Consider the following 24567-nt stretch of genomic DNA (forward strand, 5'->3'; position numbering starts at 1 on the left):
CATAAGATCTTTTGTTTTTGAGTCGTGAAGTCCTTTCTCTTTGGAGTGACCAAACTCTTTTTCCTTCGAGCGATAAAAACTCTCTGTTTCTGAAAGATAAAGGATCTCCGCTTTTAAGCGAGAAAGACACTCCCTTCAGAGTGATGAAGGCTCTTCGCCTCAGAGCGACGAAGCTTCTTCGTCTTCGAGTTATGAATCGCCTTGAAGTTATGGGAGCTCTCCAGGACTAATAGGATTCTTCATATTTGAGTTGGCTTCTCTTGCTTCAGGAGTTGAACTTCGTCATCCTTTCTTTGGCTTCGTACTGTCTAAGTTCACACGCTACTCTGCATGGCCTAACGGCTGATCGTATTCGTGGGTATGAGTACCTCGGATAGGTTGTATATTTTGGCAGAGCTACACTTATGCTTTGGGCTACCCGAATTACGATTTTACCCATGGGCTAAAAAAATGATTGTTTTACCTTGGTCTAAAAATCACCATCTACAGGAACTAACATATTCAAGTGGAGCTCCTCTTTAAGTAAGCAACTATACCCTGAATAGTGATAGAGGAAATCTCAATGAAAGACTCTTTCTTACCACAATTTCCTTTTCTTGATACCGGTTCTAATAACATTATCTATATTTCTTCTCAATACATCAACAGTTTCCATAGAGAATGCTCACCAAAGTTTTGGTTCTAGGAAACAGTTAAGAATTCTTTGCAGACTCTTACGATGCTGCAAAATATAACGAATTTAATTTCATGTTATTCACATATGTTGGAAAATTCCACTTTTTCTCAATACATCAACAGTTTGCATAGGTAATATTCCCCATCATTTTCGTTCTAGGAAACAGTTAAGAATTCTTTGTAGACTCTTATAATGCTACAAGCTCGAAAAATTAATGTTCCTAAAAAAATTTATGTGAGTTCTGTTCGTCGGAGGGGAGTCTATGAAGCATAATTTTTCCGTCAACATTTTCCCGGTACCCTTCCCTTGAATAACGGCAACATTTTTCGTAAGTACCCTTCCCTTGAATAACGGCAACATTTTTCCGGTAGAAGGCATTAACAGAAATCACAAATGTCTGCCCCCTATTTGTCCCTTACGTCCCCATAGTATATTGCGCCACATCAAAATTTTTCTCTTACTCAGGAATTTTTTCTATTTTTGAGATGACACCTAGACCATATCTTGACTATAAACGACGTCTTTGACCTGATTCAAATTACCTGCTTGTGGCCATAAATTCCTAAATTTTCTACCACCCCGAGGAAGATATCTTTCTTAAGCAAACTTTCCCCCTTCTCCTTTTCATCGACAAATTTCCGGGACTGAAATGGTAAGTGTGATTTTGGAGTTCATTGTGATTTCATTTTCATCAAATGTTGATGGGAAACCCCTAGCTAGGTTTCGAATTAGTTCATTTTACTAATATTTTCTGTAATTGATTAATTTGAGTGTTTTTGCTGAAATCTGGAATTTGGGTTTTGATCCCAAGGGACTAGTGTTTCTGATTGATGCTGCTGAAAGTGAAAATTAACAGTAACATCTGCTAATTCTTCTTTTTGTGGAAGCTTCCGAGATGAGGTAATCTTCTAATTATATCTTCTTTTAATTTATCTAAACCCTAGATAGATTTCAAATTACTTCACTCGCTCTGGTGAAGTAGAATTTTGATATTTTCTGTAATTGCAAATAGTGATTTGATTAATTTGAGTTTTTGCTAAAATATGGAATCGGGGTTTTGATATTAAAGGGTTAATAATTTGGGCCTTTGCCACACAACTTTAATTGGGATATAAGTTTTATAGATGATGATTCTGATATGATATTGATGCTGCTGAAAGTGAAAATTACAGTTCTTGGAAGCTTTAGAGTTGAGGGAATCTTCTTTTAGTTCTGTGTTTGTTTATGTGATTTGTGTCTGATATTGTCTTTGGATTAGTTATGATACACTCTATCTGAAATAATTGTTTGTGAACCCCTTTCCATCTGTTTTTGTGCACAGACAAACTGAAAATCTCATGGATTTGAACAATATTGGCGAGGCAGAGGATAGGATTAGTCAATTACCTGACTCACTTCTTCATCACATCCTCTCTTTCCTTGATATCGAGCATGTTGCTCGTTCTTCTTTACTATCTAAAAGATGGAAATACATATGGACATCTATCCCCACTCTTGTTTTTCCATCCTATCATTCCAAACCGCCCTCATCGTCTGAAACCAATAAGTTCATGGAATTTGTTGACAGAACATTGCATCTTCATGATACGTCATCAAATATACAAAAATTCCTGTCTCAAAACGAATGACCACATGAGTGCATCTCGGGTTCATTCATGGATCGAAAATTTAACAAGGCGTAAAGTCGAGGAGCTCGATCTCTGGTTAGATCAAGAAAAACCTTTTTTTGTTCCTCTATCTCTTTTTACATGCAAGTCACTGATTAAATTGGAGCTAGTGGGGAACGATGCTACCCATCTTCCTAGAAGTTTCTGTTTTCCAAAACTCAAGAGGCTTAAGCCCTCTGGAATCCGATTTACTGATGATTGCAGCTGAAATGAGCAACACTTTTCTAATTGCCCTGTCCTTGAAAGTTTGACTTTGGGATTCTGCACTTGGTCCAATTTGTGGAATTTCTGCATATCGATTCCTACACTGAAACTTTTGGAAATTTATAACTCCAGAGATACTGATGATGGTTTACGGAACTGTGCTCTCAAAATTGATGCACCAAATCTAGGGTCACTTATGTATTGTGGTAGTGTGGCAAAGGAATATGTTCTTTCCAGCTTTCGAACACTAGAATCTGCAGAAGTTCTCTTGTATGAATATGGCGGTGTACAAAGGGAGATAGGTTATGGCGTAGCTGTAAGTAAGTTCTTTCGTGCGCTTTCACACGTACAATGTCTTGAAATATATGCTGAAACCCTAGAGGTATTCTTCTCTCTCTGTGCTTTATTTCTTTATGTACTGTATGTATGGTAAACTGGAATCCTCAAAACTGATATATATATATATATATATACTTGTTTTTATTTCCCTGTGAAGAATAGACTCTCTCTACCGTAGATGACTTCGTAAACATCCTACCTCATGTATTTCATGATGTGGACGAGTTGATCCTGAAAGATGGAAAAACCACTGATAAGTCACTATTTCTATTGCTCAAAGCACTACCTAATTTGAGGTGGCTTGTATTTGAAGAGGTAAGTGCACAACACTTTTGATTTTTATGACCTATCTTTCAGAAGAAATGGCCAAACAAGTCTTGGGTTTTGATATTTTTCTATTTCTTTGTTTATAATCCCAACTCAGAGCTGCATTGCCGGCAATAAAGAAGTAGAACACAGTTGGGTTGGTCATATGTTGACTGCTGGATGCATGTTTCAACACCTAGAGACAGTTTACATTGTGCGTTTTAGTGGGAATGCAAGGCAGATGAGATGGGTGAAACTGATATTGAAGACTGCAAACACTTTGGAAGCAGTTATACTAAGTCTAAGAAGTGATGATTCGATAAATCAAGAAGCACTTATGTCAGACTTACAAAGTCTTCCAAGAGCCTCCGATGGGTGTGAGTTTGAGTTTGAAGAGTACTGATTATTGGAGAAACATATTGTTAGTTTTCTTGTTAGCATTTAAGCGTTTTATTTGTAATTCAGTTTTATTCCTAAAAATATATGAGAAACTGAGCTTTTGAATCAAAAGATGTCAACTGGTTATCGCAGCCTACAAGATATTATCATTTATGAAAATTATCACCCAGGCATGTAAACTGAAAAGCTCCTTGTCAGTAAGACAGGTTGGTTTAGTTTGCTTTAAAATTTAATTTCCATGTTTATGTCTCAAACGAAAGTTACAGACGCGTAAAAATGCAGAATCAATGCTGAGTAACAACTAACAATCTCAGTAGCTTTCCTTTATTTGAATTTTAGTCGCACTTGTTTATATGAAATTTACAATCAACGGTACCATACGTACTGTTTTTCTTATTCTAGCTCTCACTGAATACTGTTGTCAGTTTACGAAATTTCGAAGAAAACCTTTGTTAGTTTTAAAGAATGAGCTAGTAAAATCTAACTACAGATTTATGCTGCACAAGTATAGGTTATGTTCTTCCAGATGAGAGGTGGACGTCGCCTTTTCAAGTATCTGAAAGGAAAATCGTTCATGTCAGGACCTGGTTGTTATTTGAGCAAAAGTAACCATCAGGAACTGAATGAAATACAGATCAGTAAAACTATTAGTATTACCGTAAATCCCAGTTTTTCGTATAGTGCCAGTGCTGGTTTGTTATCTCGGCGAACATGTAAGAATACTTGTTTTATACCTGTCACATAAAGATTATTGGTTGCATTAGCCAGAGCATGCAATTTGGGGGTCTGACAGGAAGATAACTTGAGCAGTTTTAAGCCTTACATTGCAGAGAAAGGTAATCTTACCGTTTTGTTTTGCAGATTCAATTGCAAACTTCAGCATGCTGCTTCCAACACCAATTCGACGAGCACTTTGGGCAACGGTTACATTCGAGATTATGACATATCTCTGTGATTCTATTTTTTTGAAGGTGGTAAACATCTTAACCTTCACAACTTCCTACGCAATCAAGGGATATTCAAATTTTTAAGTGATTCTCGATATCAAATTACTAACTGCTACAAACTTAAATTAGAAAATTGCCAAGTCTAGTGCACCTCAGGGTAAGTCTCCCCCCGTAACAGGTACTTGACGCGATAATCCAGAGTTCCAATGACATTTTTTAGCGCATTCTCGCCTTCCTTTCTTACAGCGATAATACACATGTACGGCTGTATAGTCCGCTCCTTACATCGCCTCGTTATTACATTATACTCCTACATCGGTCGACACAAGTCTTTAAGGAACTACGAATCATATGCTATGCTAATTTTCAGTCAATTGTAAGTGTATTTATTTTACCTGCTCGGCGTGTTTCTTTTTGAAGCTACCAACATAGCTGTAAAAATACAGATCGGATCAAATTATAATCTCCTATGAGGATGAAATGAAATTCAGTTGTCAGATACATAATACAAACCGGTCACGCGGTCGTTCTTCATAAAATCCTTCTGCTTTCAACCATGCTGATGCCTACTCAAAAACCCCAAATAAACCCACCTTCAAAATCATACTCCACAAACAAAATTAAAAGGAGAATTTCCAAATTACGTACCCAAAATTCTTCATCAAATTTAGCTTCTCTAACCACATACTCTCCATTATCTGATGAAATCGTAGCACCAGTACTATCTTCTTCTTCATTGTCAGATGAGAATTCTTCACTTTCTCTAGGCAATGCATATAGTACTGAACTAAATTTTCTGTACATTATGTGCGCAAACAACTAAGAACCCAGAAATTTCTGTCTGAATCGCATGATTATAGAGCAAGATTCATCAAGAACAGATTTTTTATCAAATCGCATGATTACTACTACTCACATTGTTGCAGGAGATACAAGAACAGATTTGTTATCAAATTCACAAAACCGAACTATGAATTCATGAAAAAGAAGAAGAAAAACCCAGAGATTAAGAATTGAAGATAATGAAGTATTAGTACTCACATTGTTGCAGGAGAAGAAACAAGAACAGATTTTCTAGAACAATGCAAGAACATGGGATTGAATTCCCTGTATCAAATCCATAAAACCCAACTAAAAATTATTGCAAAAAAAAAAACAAAAACCCAGAGATTAAAAATAGAAGATTATCAAGTAGTACTAGTACTTACATTGTTGCAGGAAAAGAAACAAGAACAGGTTGTTTATTGTATGGAATTTTTCTTCTTCCATGGCAAGAATCATGGAAATGCAAGAACTTGGGTCGTATTGTTTGATGATGAAACACATTCATTGACTGCAACATTTTGTTTCTTCTTCTTCAATGGAGTGGGTATTTTTGTTCTGGGTCTGTGAAATTGATTGAATGGGTTTTTGATTCATTCATCTGTCTTTTATAGGTGAAGAAGAAGAAGAATCAAGGAGGAAAAGCAAGAATCAAGAAAAACTGAAAATTTTGAGTTCTGTTTGTTATTTTAGTTGGTTAAAAGGTTTAGCAAATCTTGATATGGAGTTCATTATGACCGTTGGATCTTTCTTTAATCTGTTATGATCTGGAACAATATACTCTTGCCACGTGGTGTTCTCATTTTATCCACCCAGAGCTAACTACGGGGAGGACCAAAGTTACTAGGGGGTTGTTATTCTGCTTCCTAGACAAGATTTGGGGGAGCGTTTGGCAAGTACAAGATTGTTTTCTTGATCCGAAGGACCAAAGATGTCTTATAAATCACGTTGCCAAACTAGGCATTGGCATTTACCAAGAAGGGATTCTTGGCATTTTCGTTCAGTAATGGTGCAAAACTGCTGGGCAGTCTGCTTGAGAGTCCCCGCAAATGTTGAAACGAAAGGATCTGTGCAACTTGGCTCAGCTGCCATTGCTCAATCAAATTGAATGCATTAATATCCTCGATTTCCTATCAACTTCAACTATAAGATGAAAATTTACTGCACAGCTTAAGAAGTTGGGGTGTCAGACTTACCAATCGGGTAGGCCGAAAAAGGTCTGGAAGAATGTTCTTATGCCTTCAATATCCAGTTGCACAATCAGCTCTAGTCCAAAGAGAAAGAATGATCTTTGACATTTCCTTTCTTTAGACCAAAGTGTGTTCCACGCTGACATTAAAACGGCAACATATAAGACACTCGTCGTATCGTAGCATAAGCAACCATATTACCTTCTATGACATTTTAATGAATTACTACTACTCACATTGCTGCAGGAGAAACGAGAACAGGATTACAAGAAAAATGTTGAATTCCATGGCAGCTGGTAGAGGTGTAAAACGTGCCGACCCGGCACAGCCCAGCCCAGTCCACAAAGTCACGTGCTTGGCGTGCTACGTGTTGTGCTGGGCTGTGCCAACAATTTAAACGTGCTGTGCTGGGCTGTGCTTTATTAGTCAAAAGCTCGGCACAACACAGCCCACGGGCGCAGCCCATTTATTCACGTGCTGTGCTGTGCCGTGTTGTGCTGTGTCGGCACACGTGCTATACGTAATATACCAAAAAGATTATATATATTAAGATAAGAAACATAGGCAACCCACAAGTCTGATTGGTGAACCACCAGTCCAGCTTACAAGTTAAAAAGGAAATGGGGTATACCCCATTAACTAAACAGGAAAAAAAAGAAAAGAAAAAAAAAACAGAGCAAATATTCAGCAGAGAACAAGCTCTATACATCCAAAATATGCCATTTCACCAGAATGAACAAAACCTTGTAGTTGTGGGTAAGAGAAAACATCTGATAAATGTACATCCAAAATATAGCTTTACAAACTAACTGCATCCAAAATATAGCTTTACATAACTGCACATTCCAAGCATAGCTAATCAGCAGCACAAAAAGTATTTGTAAGCTTTCATGGCTGTGCGAGATCCATGTCAAAAAAGTGGAATCACCTGTGAAAGAACATTTAGAATGAATTTAATCACAAAATAAAGTGAACAATGATATATAATGTTGATGGAAAGAATTGTTCACATTTGCCCAATTCATGTACTCTACAAAGTGTTTGTTGCTTTAAGCTAGTGTATCTTAAAAAGGGGTAACAGTTGCAAGAACTAAAACAAAACAAGAGGATACTATCTTTACATACCTTCCAGTGACAATTTAACCATCGAACCTTGAGAAGACTTCCTCATATTCATCATTAAACTCCTGTCTTCTCTTCTGAGCGTCATTCCAATCCTTTGAGCACACTAGAGCATCCAAAATATCAGGGGCAAGTCGGCTCCTTTTTTTGCTCAAAATTCTCCCACTCAAACTAAAACAAGACTCTGAAGCCACTGTTGATGCAGGCGGAGTCAGTAAATCACGAGCCATAATCTGCAAAATTGGAAAACTATTTCCATGAGTATTCCAAAATTGCAAAATATCAAAATTACTCCCCAATTCCTTACTTCCAAGGAAAACAGTGACATGCAACTCTAAATACCTAACAAGTTCAGAAATTGAATTGGTATTAGATGTGCCACTTGAAACAGTGGTAGAACAAGTTGATAACAATCTTTCTGATGGATCTAGTTCACCAAAATCGGATTGAGATTGGGCCACAGTAGTTTGCACATTACTACCATGAGTAATGAGATGTAGCATCCAAGATTTATCATCAATATAATGAGATGTAACACAAATATAAGGAGATCCATTACATCCTGTCCACATATCCGAAGTAAAAGATATACCAGTAGCATGTGAAGCAAATTCAGCAATCAAAAGGTTTTTCCTTCCATCAAATTTCTTCACAATATCAGTTCTAGATGTATTTCTACTAACTTTTTATAAGCAGGTTGACGAGAAAGTTGAATAAACTCCTCAAAATCCTCATCTTTAGCTAGAGCTAAGGGTTTCTCGGAATTTACAATGAAATCAGCTAATCCTTCTCTCATTCTACTCTGACTATAAATAATATTACCTACCCCTGCACTACCTAATGTGATTTTAGCTTGCTTAGGATCATTTTCATCTAAGTGTAAGGGCAAACACTTTGCTAAATGTCTAGTTAAGTGACCAGTCCCGCTATTAATACCAGGTTCATTACTAGTTTTGTAGTCAGTCATACAGTGTTTGCATACATCCCTTAATACCAAGTTTCCCTTAAACATAACCTCTTTAGTTTCAAAATGAGCCCAAAATTCGGAGGTTCTTTTTCTTGTTTTAGGAAGAGAGGAAGGTGCATTCTCCTGACCAGCAGGGACTTCCCGGTTGGCCTCAAGCATATCTAAATCTATAGTACTCAACGGGTTAGTAGATTCACCAGCACCAGATTCCATAGCTTATAAACAAACCTAATATAAATTGGAGAAAAACAGTAAATTTATAAAATAAAAGGGAGTCAAACTAGAGCGATAAGCAAGATTTCAATCCGTGGGACTTGATTTAATAGCTTTCTTCACCAAGTACACCTGAAAATGTCAAAAATAAATGGTGTTAAACCAAGCACATGCAGATCAATAACCTAACCAGGTAATATGTTAGGAAAATAAAAAAAAAAAATATATATATAAGTTTAGATCAGTAACCTAAACAGGAACATAATAATAGGAATTGATTAATCTGCATTGAAGGCTTCATCTTGTTTGAAGAACACCATATCTGGAAGGTCAAACATAAACAAACAGGTTAAATGAAGCATTTGGTAAATATGAATTGCAAATAAAAACCAGAAATTAACAAGTAGGAACCCCAACACAGATCGATTAAAACAAAAACAAAAATGCAAATCAAACATTTTAACAAATACTTCATGTTCGTATTCTAAAATTAAAATCACAAACACTTCATCACCAAAAAATGCATGAAACCTCTTGAAAAATCACAGATCTAAACAATACAAAGTCCGATTGAGTAAATTACCAAACCAGAACTCAAAAGACTAACTTAAGAAAATACAAATCACAGATCTAAACAATACAAAGTCACCACCGAAACCAAATCAGAGAGTGCTATCAGAATCAGAGAGTAAAGATAATTAGGGGGTTTGTTAGAAGATTTACCAGCGGCTGCGGCTGCGGCGAGAAATGAGAACTCAAAATTTTCTTCCCAAGGGTTTGCGAGAAAGAGAAATGAGAACTCAAATTTTTCTTTTCGCTTATAATAGTAGTCAAATATAGGTCGTGTCTAGGTAACGGCATGATAACGGGAGTACTATAACTAGCTACGTGTTAGTACTTCTAGCTATGCACGTGGTTTGGTTATAGACTTATAGGTAATGGACCGTTAAATAATAAGGGGTTTGACTAGTAGGCCGTGCTTCACGTGCTTTACACGTGCTGTGTTTTTACCCGTGTCGTGCTGTGTTGTGCTGTACTTTTAACCGTGCTGTGCTGTGCTTTTAACCGTGTTGTGCTGTGCCGCGTGCTTACACGTGTCGCGTGCTGTGCCGTGCTGATGTGCCTATTTGCCGGGCACAACACATCACATTAAACAAGCGTGTTGTGCCCGTGCTGTGCCGGTCACGTGCTGTGCCCAAATATAAACGTGCTGTGTTGTGCCGTAAACGTGCTAGCCCGGCCCAATTTACACCCCTAGCAGCTGGGAAGAAAATGCAAGAAGTTGGGATACAGTTTCCTGTATATCATATGCACAGACAACTAAGTACAGAAAACTTTATTCCTGAGTTGCACATAGAAACGCATGACTATTGCAAGATTCTTCGAGAACCCAAAGGATGAACTCATCGAGAACCCAAAGGATGAACTCAGAATAGAATTAGAGATAATGACCTCGCGTCATTGCAGGAGAAACAAAAACAAACTTACTAGAAGAATGCAAGAACTTGGAATGTCCTGCATCAAATCCATAAAGACGACTAACAATTCATGAAAAACACAGAGTTAAAAAAAAAACTAAAAAAGATAATAAAGTATTAGTAGTACTTACATTGTTGAAGAAGAAACAAGAACAGGTGGTTTATGTCTTCTTCCATGGCAAGCAGCAAGGAAATACAACAAAGTAAACACATTCATTGACAGCAACATCTTTTCTCTTCTTCAATGGAGTGTTTTTGAGAAACAAGAATAAAGAAAATCTGAAAATATTGAGTTATGTTTTCGATCATTAATAGACAGTAAAAAGTCAGAAGGACTTCTTCTTCAACTACTCAACTCTACAGATAATATAAAGTCAGCAGGACTTCTTACAATGAAAAACCAATTTCATTCATCCACATCACCCATTTTTTGGCCACTCTGGCACTCTCATGAAGGACAGTTTTAAAATCATTCCCGACTCCCGAGACTAGTTTCTTTCCAACACCATTGCAGGCGCGCAATTCTACAGAACATCTGCCCTTATGCACAGGGATGAAATTTGAGTCGTAGTTTTCTAGATCCAAAATGCATGTCAGTAATATCTATCACTACATTACTAAGTGGAAAAAGTTCAAGGCCTGTAAAGCCAAGGAAACATCATTCATTACAGCTTTCGTGTTCCCTGCACGAGAAAGTTATAAAGAAACGTAAACAAGAACAGAAGACTGATTTCGCAGTAGATTCGGAGCATACAGTTTAGATGTGTGAGTTATGCATGGTTTGGAAAAACCCGAACCTGAGTATTCATTTTCTCATCTGAAATGTTCTGAAAAATTACTTATTTCCTCTGAATTCAAAAGTTATCAAAATTGAGCTAATCAGCGAATTTTACAAAGTGTTATTGTCCTATTTGGGTTTTAGAACACCAACTTTGCCCCTTGTTGTCTCTTCCTCTCCATCTGCTGAGACTATTGTTCCCATCCCTGATAGTTGTACTTCTACCAATTCATTGCTTCATTTCCTTCTATAATTCCACGACAGAGGACAATGCATTTCCTTGTTAACTAGAGATATTGACAGGAAGGGTCTTACCAAGACTGCGGTGGAAGTATGGTTGGCATTACCTTAAGCACAAGCGGCAAGTAGACAACATGAAAATCTGAATGTTGGTTACCAAAGGAAAAAGGATGACAGAGCTCATCGTATTTTCTGGTTCCACTATTGTATGCCCAAATATAGTGTTTGTAACCAATTATGACAACATTACTGTCTAATGGATCGAAACCAAAAACTTTAACTATGTCTCTACGCCATCTACTACCTTTTAAATCTGCACGTATTTGGATAACCATATCAGCTAAGAGATCATGTAAATCAATACTGCTATGCAATAAATGGAAGATCTCCTCTTGAAGCACCCAGACACATAGAGTCTTCTAACGCATTTTGATTCGAGCATAAAAGATCGATCCATTCGATTCCCTAAGGCAACGAGTGGAACCATTTCCACGGTCAGGCAAATCAATCAGCCTACATTGACGAAATTCGGATTCATTGTTCTCTAGATTGTAAGCTACAATGCTACTACGTACAACACATTGTTGTGGATAATTACACCATCATTGACAGACACATCAGAGGCACCTCCAGGGAATCTCAAATTGACACCATCGGGACAGAAAACTTCATATAAATTCCATGTACCCAAATCTGAAGAAAATACTTGAATACTAAACTTATTTGAATCCCGATGCCACGGTGGTATAAGCACAACCTTGTAGCTAGTGGTGGGCAATGTAAAACAATCGCATACGAAACCAGTTAGAGTTGAGAGTCTTTCTGTATAATTTACAAAACCAAAAGAAGTGCTAGCTTCAATTTTGACCACACGAAGAAGAAGCTTGACCAAGGCAGTGATTATGGTGACACATACAGTGCCATCTAAGCTGGTTTATTTGTACATTACTGAGACACAAACTCTGACTATTTACAGACTGGCAGATCATTGAAACAATCAAAGGTTGATGATGGACAAAGGTGTGTAGATGAAATTATTGGCAAAAAAACAGGGTTATGAAGATAGCGCGAGACCCAACGGGTTACTATGAGAGATAAGTTTTTACCATCAAAGCTCCAGTAGGATCAGAAAGTAGATGTCCTACAAGTAACTTCCGCATACTGTTTGGTGCAATTACAAACATGTAAACGGCGAAAAGTAACAGGTCAGTTGAAGAGAGTGAAGATCCCAGAAAGCCTTTCCACATCCTGCAACACAAACATGAAAAATTGAATGCATTAATATCCTCGATTATATCCTTACGAAACCACATGGTGCTAATGCAATTCGGAAGAATGTGTATTGTGTGGCCTTCTAAGTAGGCCGTCTTTAGCTTATATCCCACTCCATCAAAAGATTTAACTTCTAAGTTCAATCTAAAGCAGAAATACTTGGATGGTGATTTGATGAATCATACTGCACAGCTTAAGAAGTTGGGATATCAAGCTTACCAATCAGGTAGGCCGAAAAAGGTCTGGAAGAATGTTCTTATGCCTTCAATATCCAGTTGCACAATTAGCTCTAGTCCAAAGAGAAAAAATGATCTTTGACGTTTCCTTTCTTTAGGCCAAAGAGTGTTCCATGCTGACATTCAAATAAAAACATATAAGAAAATCATATCGCAGCATAACGAACCGTATTACTTTCTAGGAATAGTACATACCTCGGCTTGAGAGATTGATCATACTAATTTCTTGAGTAGCTATCCACTCCGAGTCACTATTAGTCTTCAAAATTTCTGCAATTACAGACGCAAATCTTGGAGCCTCGGACAATGATCTCACAACTGAGTATCCTGTTTGAGAAAAAAGAGCAGAAAAGAAAAATATTTTAGTTTATCAATAAAAAAACAAGATGGGGAAAAATTGCTGTTTTCTTACCTGTGGCCGGATGCACCATGCTGGCTGCAGCACCAAATGCAAGGGTCTTTTGCTCTGTGCTAGGTAATGCACCACCAACTGGGATATAAGACCATTCCTGTGAAACATACAACAGCTTGAGGGCATCAGAAAATACTCCGAATTAGCACAGAAACTGTAACAGCACTGCAAATAAATAAAATTTACCTCTTCATGAACTTTTGCAATTTTAATACCCATCTTGTCCAAGCGTGCCATCAGTTTCTTCTTCAGTTGATCAAAAGGAACGGCGTTTTTGGAAGCCAAACAAGTTTCCTGCACCAAATAGTAAATGGCTTCTCAAAAAATTTGTTGACAATATAAGGAATACAAGTTCACAAACCACAATGCATATATCAAACCTCAAAGAAAATTCTTGTTGGTGACATGGGCATGGCATAAAGAAATGAAGGGTATTCCTCATCTACGAGTTTCACTTTTTGTTTCATGTAGTCTCTATAGTCCATGAAAACCATTAGGTCTGGATCATACGGACTATTTTCCACCTGAAAATATGGATTGCCTAGTCACAACAATGGCATATAACAAACTAATAAACAGAATCACCAGTTTAGTTGCGGCATCCAACTTCTAAAAGTTGAGCCCTCCCCTAAGTATCTTACCTCAACCTCCAAGCCGTATGCTGTCTGCACAGAAACACGAGGACCTCCTACATCATACTCCAAAAGTTTCCCTGAAGCTGCTCCAGATGCAACAGTAACAAGCCTGCGACAAGAAAAGAGATGTCAGGAACAGCACAGACACTAAATAACCAAGACTAAAGGGTACCAGTAATACCTGCAAGGGATCACATTCCCACTTTCACAAGCTACAAGACGATGTCCATCCTCAGCTTCATCTATTCTCTCCACTTTAGAGTCAAGGTATGAAACGCCCGACTCTACACACCTATGGGACGTCAACCGAATCTATTAAATTTGATAACGGGATAAATCAATATGTTGGCAATTGCAGGTTTCATTTACAGCAAAGAACTTCGATTTATAGTATGATTGTAAAAGTTGTTATTCCTACCTTTTCAACAACTCTTCGTATAGCAACTGCCTATCAACTCTTCCATATGCACGGCCAATCCGAATTGGTTTATCGCTATCGAGATATACGATGGTATCCTTCCAAACATGCTCAATACACCCTTCAAGCCCAAGATCTAACAATACAAAAGAATTAGCTTCAAAGACTTAAATTACAGAACGCGCCTTCGAAGTACAAATTATGCACATTGTATTGTACCTTGGAATTCATCCTCCCACACGCCGTAATTGTTTGTAAAAGGTCGATCAGGTCCAATAAGACCAACTTGTAGGCCTAACTTAGCAGCTTCTGCAGCCAGGGAAAGACCAGCCGGACCACAACCAATTATAACCAAATCTAGTACAGATTCTCCAACAGATATTGAGGGCAACTGCATAATGGCAGTAGAAAATGATTTCATAGATAAATAGATTAATACACAATGCATTAGCAGAGGAAATCAGAAATAATCTTCCTCAAAAGACAAACTAACGTAGTGTGCGCTTTGATCCAGAACAGCAACAATTAACAAAGACGTATTTCGCCTCTATCTATCTAAAACAGTAAAAGCAAACCGAAGCAGCCATCACCAATGTTGGATCCACTAGTCCCTCAAGCCCCACTCACTCTCTAAATGGCATCTCAATTTGCCTTGTCAGTGCTATTTGAACTCCCAAATGCAGGGATGTTACCAATAAATGTCTCCAATTTCTCTAGCCTATCAACATAACAATCGAATTCGATGGGCTTTTTCCGCAGAAGTGCTCAACAAAAATCAAAATGCACCCATAAACCCATCATTCAAATGTGCAGCTACTTCCCTATAAACCCTTTCTACAAACTGCAATTAAAACTCACTCATTGGCACAAATAGATGAAACCCAGATTTTTTTTTAACTAATAATCATAATTCTAACAAAATTTATTCATCAAAAATCAAAACAAAATCTAAGAAATTGAAATTGGAAATTTATGAAATCATACCTTATCAGAAATCAGAATATGCTTGTCCATGGGTTTCTTCTGTTGCATTTGAACAAACAAAATCTCAGAACCACCAGCTTTAATATAATCTTCTTCATCAAAAAACCCTTCTTCTTCTTTAACAACAACACTACTACTACTACTACTTCCACCATTACTAGCCTTAACTCTAACCACCGAAGATGAAGAAGATGAAGTATGATTTGAATGATTACAGAAATGGGTTTTATCTCTAATAATCAATTTATTTGTTCTTTTAGACCTCCAAATTGGATATGGAGATACTACTGCCATTACTCCACTGTTCCTAACTCCAACAATATGCTCCATTTTCAAAACTAAAATTCCTCCTACTCTGCTGACATTACTAGCTCCAAACATTCACGAAGAAGAAGAAGAAGAAGAACAGAAATTTGTTTGATGAAAATGATAAAAATCTTTGAAAAATTTCTGTCTGGGTATGTCTGAAATGGAATGGATAGGGAGAAGAAGAGTCCTGCGGTTTGAATTGAAAACCAGCGGTTGTTATCTATCCTTTGAATTGGTGACGTGGTGGAATTTGATTGGCTGAATTAATTTGGAGAAGAAAAGAGAAAGAAGTCCTAATGACTTTTTGTTGTTGTATGACTATCTACTACACAATTGGAGCAGTTGGGTTGGGTATTTGTTGTATTCATGCAACTTGTATGTGAGCAGTCTCCCGTTTCTATGAAAGTGAGTTTGTTGTACTAATTTGTGAAGGTACTCTCGTTGTTTGTTGAAGTGTTGTACAAGTAGACTTGATGACTTTTTGGTAAATGTACTTTTGGTTTACAAAAAGTCTAAACAAACCGCGTAAAATACTACTCAAGAAAACCGCCGGATATATGGGCCCCTGCTAAACTTCCGAGGGGCGGTGTCACAGATCTCAAAAATCTATGAGTGGCGGTTCTCTGTGATGGTTTTTTGTGCTGTTCGTTAAGAACTGCTGTTTGGTTTATACAATTTGAGCAGCAACCATGTGATCAGTGGGAGTACACACAAGTCGACTAGGATTTTTTTTCTTCCTTTTTTGATGGTAAATAAGTATATATACATATTAAGAAAGAGGAAAGATCCCTTCACATTTTTATTATCACACTATATTTCGGATATTGGACATTATAGGTAAGTATTAATAGGTTGTTTGGATACACATCCAGAAGTTAATTTTTGACTTTTAGGAGCAAAAAAGTCAGAAGTTATAGTTTGGAAACACAATTTTATAATGACTAGAAGCAACAAAATTAACTTTTTGTGAAGCAAAACGTTTTTACTTCTCACTTCTGCTTCTGCTATCCAAACGTGCTATAAGGACATAGCACAGACCCAGGTCCCCGGTAGAAATGCTACTTCCAAATAGTTGTGAGTTGCCCACATATAGGGAAACCCCTAAAATATTGAATCAACCCTGGCCCAAAAAGAGCCCCAAATGAAAAAGACATTCACAAGAACCCTATAACTTTTGTAAATAAATATGTGGTGGATTTACACCACACTCACACCTCCCTGTCATATTTCCTTCTTTGTCCTTTTACATTCTCCACTACTTTGTAACTCCCACAACTAGTGGTGATAACTAAGGATTAATACCTTTAGTAATGGGATGCACTCCATTACTCCTCTAGTGTTAATGTTATCTTTACTAGATTCTCTTACCTATAAATTGAGGCTCATTCCCTTTGTAATATGTACATCTAATGAGAATTATCTTCTTCTCTTCTCTCTATTTTATGTGTCTCCATTTGGTTTATAACACGTCATCAGCACGCTCTACACCGAGTTTCGAAATTTCTAAAAAGAAAATCAGCAAAGGAGAATTGGTGTTATAAGAAAATTTTCTCTCTAACAATTTATATTAGTAATTGTTTTATAAATCTCTAAACATGCTTGCACGGTTATCCTAATTTTTTGTTTGATTTTTTTTTATGTACTCTACTTGGCTGGACTAATACAACTTAGATGCATAAGCAAACAGAGACCATCGATGGTATTGTTGGTTTCATCGCTAACCCATTTTTTGAATACCAATTTTGTTAAGGTATTTCTGTAATATCTTTTAATTATTTTCTTGGATGATAACAACATAATTGATTATTGATGCTTCAAAAAGAAAAAAAAAAGATTATTGAATCAATTTAGTTAGCCCTATTTGGCATATTATTATTTTGTCTTATTGACAATAACAAAATCCATGTCTATGAGACCAAATTTTAATTTTTGGGTGCAATTGAATTAAGTTTATTGATTAATTCTAAAGAGTCACGTTCTATTTATATGGGGTGTAGGTGATCAATATTAAAAACTGATTTCCTTTCTTCTCTATTTTTTTATAAAGAGAAAGAAAAATAAAAATCCATCGAAAGATGGTGACGGTTTCTACTCCTTTAATAAAATTGTAATCACCAAAAAATTAGTGTTATCGTAATTTAATTACCTATCCGGTAATTAATCACGTGCATGATTCAAAAACCTACCACCAATTTTATTTTATTTTGGTATCTTCGTTCATTGAGATCATGTGACATTTTGGTTTCTATTCACCTACAAGAAACCACCTGTCTAACCACAAAGTGGATTTTGACTTTGCGATAACTAAAATGACAATATTTTTTTTATTTGTCGAAACGACAGCTTGGTAAATCGTATAAACCAATTGGTGATAATTTTCTCATGGGAAAATAAATTGGCGTATTTTATAATTTTTGCCAATAAGGAGTGATTTTTTTTCCGAGCACATAATGGATTTTTTTTTCCAAAGAATATAACGATGATGATTTCTTTATTTTTTTAAAGAAACATTTTAAGCCAAACAAAGTTGGTTTTCCTTATCGATCCTAGAATGACATATCGTTATTATGACAGATGAAAAATTTCAAATACCAATAAAATGAGGAATTGTTGTATTCTTGAGGGATGTTTAGCAATATTCGATTTTTCTCGTGGTATTAATCTCCAATATTGAAACCATTCCACTTGTAAATGGAATATGGTTGGACATAAAAGATCAAAGGGTGCGCACCCGGCTAGTTAGCTTATATTCAGTCTTTTTAGAGACTATATTAATCTTGGTATAATTTTCTTTTGATAAAGAACATGTCCATAATTTTATTTTAAATCGTTATTTCGTTGGACGTCAAGGTCACGAAATTATTGGAGATTTATTTGCATATATTCTTTTTTCTATAACCAATAAAATCCATGGTTGATTTTGAATTCGTACGTCTAACAGACTACAATTCTAAAACAATTTATTTTATGGCTCTTGAAATCAGAGTTTAATGTCCAACCTGGTATTGTTAAAATCCAAAATTATTAAAAGTATATGTTCTCGAATTAATCGGATAATACTTTACGAAATTTTTTTCGTGTATGAAATGAAAATATTTCCGTCATATTCGGGGGAAGACTACACATCAATAAGATAGTGTTAGTTAACTTTTAAAAAGTTATATCAATTTCTCTCCCATTATGAGTAATTGAAAAGGCTGTCATCAAATAGGCGTGAAAATATCTCATTTAGCTTTTCCATAAGCTTACGGCGTTTCAAAGGCAAACCCGATCACATTTAGCAAGCATGTATAGTGTTTTAGCACTTGCTATAGATAGTGCTCTTATAGAGTTTATCATATTACAATTCACATTCTCAAAATTAATATCTCCTCGTTAAGCTGAGGAGATTATAATGCTCGTGAGTTATGGTACCAGTAAATTTTGAAGTTTTCAAAATATGCATACATTAGAGAATTGTGTGGGATCATTTTAAATTATTGATTATCGAATATTCATTTACAGTAGCTACTTAATAACAAATGATGGTGGTTGTGAACCCCTCAATGGATAAATACCGACAAATGTGATATGTAGGCACAAAATCCAAATGTTAGATTAACATCTCTTGAATAGCATAACATTTGGATCCAAAACTTAACACCTTAAACGTGCAAGTCTGAATTCTGGAAAATTACAGGTTGGTGTAGTCTTCATGCGTTATTTGAGAAGTATGATCGTTGTAAAAACGATTTGAGAGTTTGATTTTTTTTTTTATTTCTCAAACCCTAAGATTGATTCATTGATAATTTGTTCACCTATGAAGCATTTGACGTGGTAGTCATTGAGGACTCATATTGCGTTCACACAAGAAATGTGGGGGAACATATTTGATTCAGGCAGCCACCTGACTTGATTATGTTACAATCCTTTATGTTTTTTAGAAATTTGGTACCAAACCAAAATCCGGAAAACTAGTTGATGATATCAACTTTATAGGTCTCATAAAGATCCTTTAAAAACACAAAATCCACGTTGTGGCAGCATAAATTTTGTTTTTTCTTTATTAAATCTGCAGTTTAACATTATGCTTGCACAAATTTGTCCATGATAGAGACCCGAATTATGATTTTGATGTTTTTTTATTTTTTATTTTTTTATAATACTCATATTGTTGAGTTGGCATCCATAAATCGTCGAAAGTTGCACTCTTTTTTCTTCGTTTCAGGTTTTATCCCATGTGGTTTTTCTTGACAACGATTTAATAAAGCAACATCTCGTGGAAGATAAATTTTTATTAAAAATGTTGATATTGTGCTCTTTTCCCTTTGTCCATATATTTTTTCCCACTGGGTTTCTAATGGAAAGGTTTTTAGTGAGACAATTTAATTCAACATGGTGGTCATCCATGGCATGGGGGAGTTGTATCAGTTTTGGTTATTTGGTGGATTCCCACCATTCACGGGGCCAATTCTGCATAGACATCTCCTAAAAATTTGGATGTCCCTTTGAACCATATAGTTACAAATACGTTTTTTTTGTTCATATATTAAAATTAGGATATAACCCATGCCGTAACGGTCCGGGTTGAGTTAATGATGTTGCTGGTTAATGTGATTTAATCAAGAACCCACGATTGGAGGATACCTCTACAAATTGGGTGATATTTAATAAAAAGTAAAAAAACATTATGAAGTAATTTGAATAACCCTTATAAATTGGGATACCTCTATAAATTCGGTAATATCTAAATCACCCTTGAGAGTATCCCCAAATGCGTTCTTTTATTTATTAAGGAACTCGTTAGATGGTTTCCTATATTTTTTTCTTTTTGTTTTTTGTGATATGGTATTATTTATGGTTCCGGATTTAGATACACATTTTACAAAAAAAATTCATTTGGATTCACCTTTATTTACTCCCTAAATACAACGTCATATATTTGAATAAAATGCATCAAAACTTAATAATAAGCTCAAGTCGAAACAACATCTAATTGATGGTTATAACATAGCAAGCCACTTATCGCATTTAGATCTATTTCTGCAATGTACGAATATATAGTAGACTCACAGAAATCTATCGTACTGAAATATAAAAATGTTGAGGGATCAGTTCGAGTAATTCTTCACCAAATTAAGGAACATATAAACATAACTACTTATGTACATGATTATGTACATGATTTAGAAGACATTAAAAATTTAAAACTTGTTTTGGATGCTGTTCAAATTTGTATATCATTTATCAGCGTCTTCAAGAGAGCAGCTTGCAAAGTCACTCCCTGACCCAAGCATTCCTCAAATAGTGGTGCAAACACTTAACTGGTGAACCAATAATGATTAAAAACCATTCAAATTTCCTTTCACCAAACACATAAGAAACCAATATCCTAATCTTTATACTTACAGGAAAGAAAGAAAACGATTAATATCAATAAATGGACCCAACAGTTTGTGCGTATCACATTTTTGAACAGAGTCATACTTAAATAGGTAACACATGAAGATATACAGACTCACCTGAGTTGGCTGAAACACAAGGTTTCTCCCCTGTTGGGATATGAACCATCTTTGGACCAACTTCTACCTTTAAGAGCTCGTCGACAATGTGGATATTAGTTAAGGTACCCCTTGCCATCACCTCAGAAACGCAAACCAATTAGTCCAATAAAATAACACACAAACAATTACGTTAACGTTCCATCTAGAGACTACAGTTCTTAGTTCACCATAAAATTTTAAAAACCTCTTTTTAAAGGAGCTGAAATACCTCAAAATTTCCAAGAAAAACTAACTACTTTGGAACCATTCCACAAACTACCGCTAGTAATTTCTCCACGTACTTCCGTACAAATAAGTTGAATGGGAAAGTAAACAGAGATGTCTCTAGCATTAGTTAAGGAAAAACAAACATATGAAATATTGCACATCAATTTGGAATGAGGTATCCATTGCGGTCATATTGGTGACGCTTTGTATTAGACCACAAAAAGCATAACATACCTTCAGCCCCACTCATACTCAAGGGTTTCCAAATTTTAGAGCGATGAACGAATGTGGTTGTTCTTGTGGCTTCCTCATACCACCTGCAAAACGGCGACATTGATTTGTTATGAAAATTAAAAAACACTAAAAAAGTTTGAACATTTGTAAATCCTATAAGGAGACTACACTTCTTTGTTATTGTAAACATCTATGTCCTAAAGGATGATACCAAAAATGATTTTTTGGAGTAGCAGTCTAAAATGCAATATAGAAAGTGAAATTTTAATATTGACAAAAGTTAACAATGTTTCAAGGAAGGTGATAAAACAGTTGCATACTTAACAAATTTTTTCTCTTACATGTAATCCTATATAATAAGTGAATCGAACATAACCTATCTAAAGAATGCAATATACAAATCAATATGGTATTACTGACAACAAAAAATAAATGGTACAAATGAGAACATTTAACTTGACTATTACTGTTTTGGGGGCAATGGGCACATGTCGTGTCCTGCCAAACAAAGATCTTGAACACGAAGTCTACAAAGAGATCCACGGTATATTAACAACCCATTTTAGAACTAATCCAAAGATTACTGGTTGATACATCACCATCTAAAGAATAATGATACATACAATGAAAGACAACATTTCTTTTTTCTTCATCACTACTTTTACATGTTAAGTGTCAACCACTTTCAGATATAAGAGTGTATGGTTTCAAGTTTCATTTGATAATCTTTTTAGTAATATATCAGTTGTAGTTCATGCCAGTAGCAAAACACTGGTCCATTAAATCTTCTAAAAAGAATATCGTTTTCTTGATACACCTGTAACATGGATTAAAATCTGGGGTGAATTTTCAACAAATGCTTGAACAAACTATTCACCTGAGAAGTGATGCCCATGTATCCGGACACCAAAAGACATCCAAACAATATCAGGTTATGGGAAACACTCCACGTATCCATTAATGAAGTAACTACAAAACTACCAAGTATGAGTGGGGTGGGTAGAGGCATCAGGGCTACAAATACACTAATCATCATTGGGTGGCAATTTAACATTTTATAGGGAACAATATAAACAAATTAAGATGCTAATGAAACAAATTAAAATGCTAATCATCATTTCTGACAATATTTACTAATGAATATTTTTAGATAGAACACATGCATATATATATATACAAGTCCTTTTATGCCCGTGCATATGCACGGGCTAGGTATCTTGTGAAATCACCACATACTCTGGTTCACGTGCCAATTTTCTTACTGTCCAAACTTTTTTGTTTTTTAAAAGTCAATCTTAAATTTACTCAACTTTATTTGCCTGACATAATGAAACAATAACATGTGCTCATAAATTACCAAAGCAAACAATAGATTCTTGCATACGTATTTCCCATTTTGACACACTGAAACAAAGATGTATTATAACGTACCGTAACATAAATAACTTGGTCTTTCTGCTCAGTTATCATTTGTCTTCAAATGGAAAAATGATTTCAGGTAGTGTCCAATCTTCGTCATTCACTTTCTTTTCAGCGCTTCTCAGTCCTGTTACGTTTAGAATTTAAAAGAACTAAATCAATTGTTTAAATTAAGGGTTAAAGGATAAAATGCACCAAAATCGACCCCCTAGGTTTGAAAATGCTCCGGACGTTAGGCAAGAAATCAAAATGCCCTATTCCGTTAGTTTTCTTTATTTTGGTCAAAATGGGGCATTTTGATTTTCTTTGACTAGTCAACTGTTAGGTGAAATGTCTTTTTTCCCTTTATCCCAACGAAGCGTGTAAGTCTCTTTGACACGTGTGCCCTAAAATCGATGACACGTGGGCATCCAAGGTCCCGACACATGCACCTTAATCGACACCTGTTCCACCCGTGTGGTTCGTACGTGTGCACCAGATCTTATCTTCCTCCTGTCGAACCTAAACCACACAGACCAAAGATAGAGAGAGAGGCTGAGAGAGACAGGCGAGTGAGGAGAGAACCCATGAGAGATTGAGAGGGTGGAAGAAGAAGAGAAGATCTTGCTCGATTAGACGGATTGGATGCAAGGCAAGGTGTTCGTGGACAGGTGAAGAACAGGTAAAAGTTAACCTAACTTTTGTTTTGTATTTTGATTACGAGCAAGGGTTTTCACCATTGTTCTTCAACGTTTTAGAGAGAGATTGGTAGACAGGACGGCGATGAGCTTCAGGAAGACAATATACACAGGAAGACGGTGAGAGACAAGAAGACGGTGAGAGATTGAGAGACAGGAAGACGAATTGGATAACTTCCTTCATTTTTTGTTTGGTTTTACGATTTATGGTTTGGGTTCTGTAGGATGGGTTTCTCGATTTACGATTTTTTTTGGGGTTTTATGATTTAGGGTTTCTGTAGTAGAGGAAAATTAGGGTTTGACGAATTTGGGGATTATAATTTGGGGGTTTTCAATTTTTAGGGGATAATTGAATTTGGGGATTACTGTAAAAGCCCCATTTGTAATTTTATTAGGGAAAAAAATTAAAATTGCAGAGCTATTATTACTGTATAAGCATGAGCTATTTGAGCTAAAATGGAAATTATTACTGTGATGGTGTAAAAGCATGAGCTATTTGAGCTATTATAACTGTAAAATTGATTGATTGTGTGGTGATGTTGAACTGTGTTGTAGTCAGGGTGGAGCAATTGGTTTACTGTATAAGCATGAGCTTCTTGAGATATTATTACTCTTTTCAATATCACTGTGATTGTGAACTGTGTTAACTAGAATGGAAATGGACATTAGCATAGTTGGGTGATGTGTTACACTGTCATCTGCATTGCCATTTGTAATGGACTTGTAAATTTTATACAAGAGCATTGCCATTTGTATTAGATAATGTATATGCCATTTTAATTGATTTGTTTCATTATTGTTAACTGTTTCATAATGGGGAGTGAGGATAGGAATTTCTGGTTAACAGATATAGGTGGCAGGTTTAAAGACTTG

The 24567-nt window shown here is 36.0% G+C and overlaps 2 protein-coding genes and 1 long non-coding RNA gene across 4 annotated transcripts; 2 read left to right on the forward strand and 1 right to left on the reverse strand.

Moving 5' to 3' along the window:
* The first annotated feature begins 1230 nt into the window (after positions 1 to 1230).
* Positions 1231 to 2463, forward strand: LOC113317284. The gene is made up of 3 exons (XR_003343378.1): positions 1231 to 1328; positions 1488 to 1576; positions 1998 to 2463. It is a non-coding gene; the product is annotated as an uncharacterized LOC113317284 (long non-coding RNA).
* An 88-nt stretch (positions 2464 to 2551) lies between these two features.
* LOC113317283 lies at positions 2552 to 3806 on the forward strand. The gene is made up of 3 exons (XM_026565423.1): positions 2552 to 2929; positions 3049 to 3201; positions 3311 to 3806. Exons 1-3 carry the CDS (start codon positions 2744 to 2746, stop codon positions 3593 to 3595), a joined length of 624 nt encoding a protein of 207 aa, XP_026421208.1. The 5' UTR covers positions 2552 to 2743; the 3' UTR covers positions 3596 to 3806.
* An 8198-nt stretch (positions 3807 to 12004) lies between these two features.
* On the reverse strand, positions 12005 to 15832 carry LOC113318755 (lycopene epsilon cyclase, chloroplastic-like). 2 transcript variants are annotated; one of them, XM_026566995.1, is made up of 11 exons: positions 15306 to 15829; positions 14541 to 14712; positions 14322 to 14457; positions 14085 to 14195; positions 13910 to 14012; positions 13649 to 13792; positions 13455 to 13562; positions 13269 to 13365; positions 13052 to 13183; positions 12840 to 12972; positions 12005 to 12596 (listed from the first exon to the last, which is right to left on the reverse strand). In XM_026566995.1, the coding sequence occupies exons 1-11, from the start codon at positions 15684 to 15686 to the stop codon at positions 12434 to 12436; spliced, it is 1680 nt and encodes a 559-aa protein (XP_026422780.1). In that variant the 5' UTR covers positions 15687 to 15829; the 3' UTR covers positions 12005 to 12433. The 2 variants fall into 2 exon arrangements, with proteins under 2 accessions (XP_026422780.1, XP_026422781.1); XM_026566996.1 differs by lacking the exon at positions 13649 to 13792 and having other exon boundaries at positions 15306 to 15832.
* Between the last annotated feature and the right edge of the window lie 8735 nt (positions 15833 to 24567).

The sequence above is a fragment of the Papaver somniferum genome, chromosome 10 (genome assembly GCF_003573695.1).
Source record: "Papaver somniferum cultivar HN1 chromosome 10, ASM357369v1, whole genome shotgun sequence".
NCBI lineage: Eukaryota > Viridiplantae > Streptophyta > Magnoliopsida > Ranunculales > Papaveraceae > Papaver > Papaver somniferum.

Coding starts and splice junctions, on each gene's coding strand:
- LOC113317283 (XM_026565423.1), top strand. CDS start 2,744: ATGTATTGTGGTAGTGTGGCAAAGGAATATGTTCTTTCCAGCTTTCGA. Junction 2,930..3,048: donor TATATGCTGAAACCCTAGAG/GTATTCTTCTCT, acceptor TGTGAAGAATAG/ACTCTCTCTACCGTAGATGA. Junction 3,202..3,310: donor GGTGGCTTGTATTTGAAGAG/GTAAGTGCACAA, acceptor ATCCCAACTCAG/AGCTGCATTGCCGGCAATAA.
- LOC113318755 (XM_026566995.1), bottom strand. CDS start 15,686: ATGTTTGGAGCTAGTAATGTCAGCAGAGTAGGAGGAATTTTAGTTTTG. Junction 12,973..13,051: donor GATCAATCTCTCAAGCCGAG/GTATGTACTATT, acceptor TTTGAATGTCAG/CATGGAACACTCTTTGGCCT. Junction 12,597..12,839: donor TTTTTCGGCCTACCTGATTG/GTAAGCTTGATA, acceptor TTTGTGTTGCAG/GATGTGGAAAGGCTTTCTGG.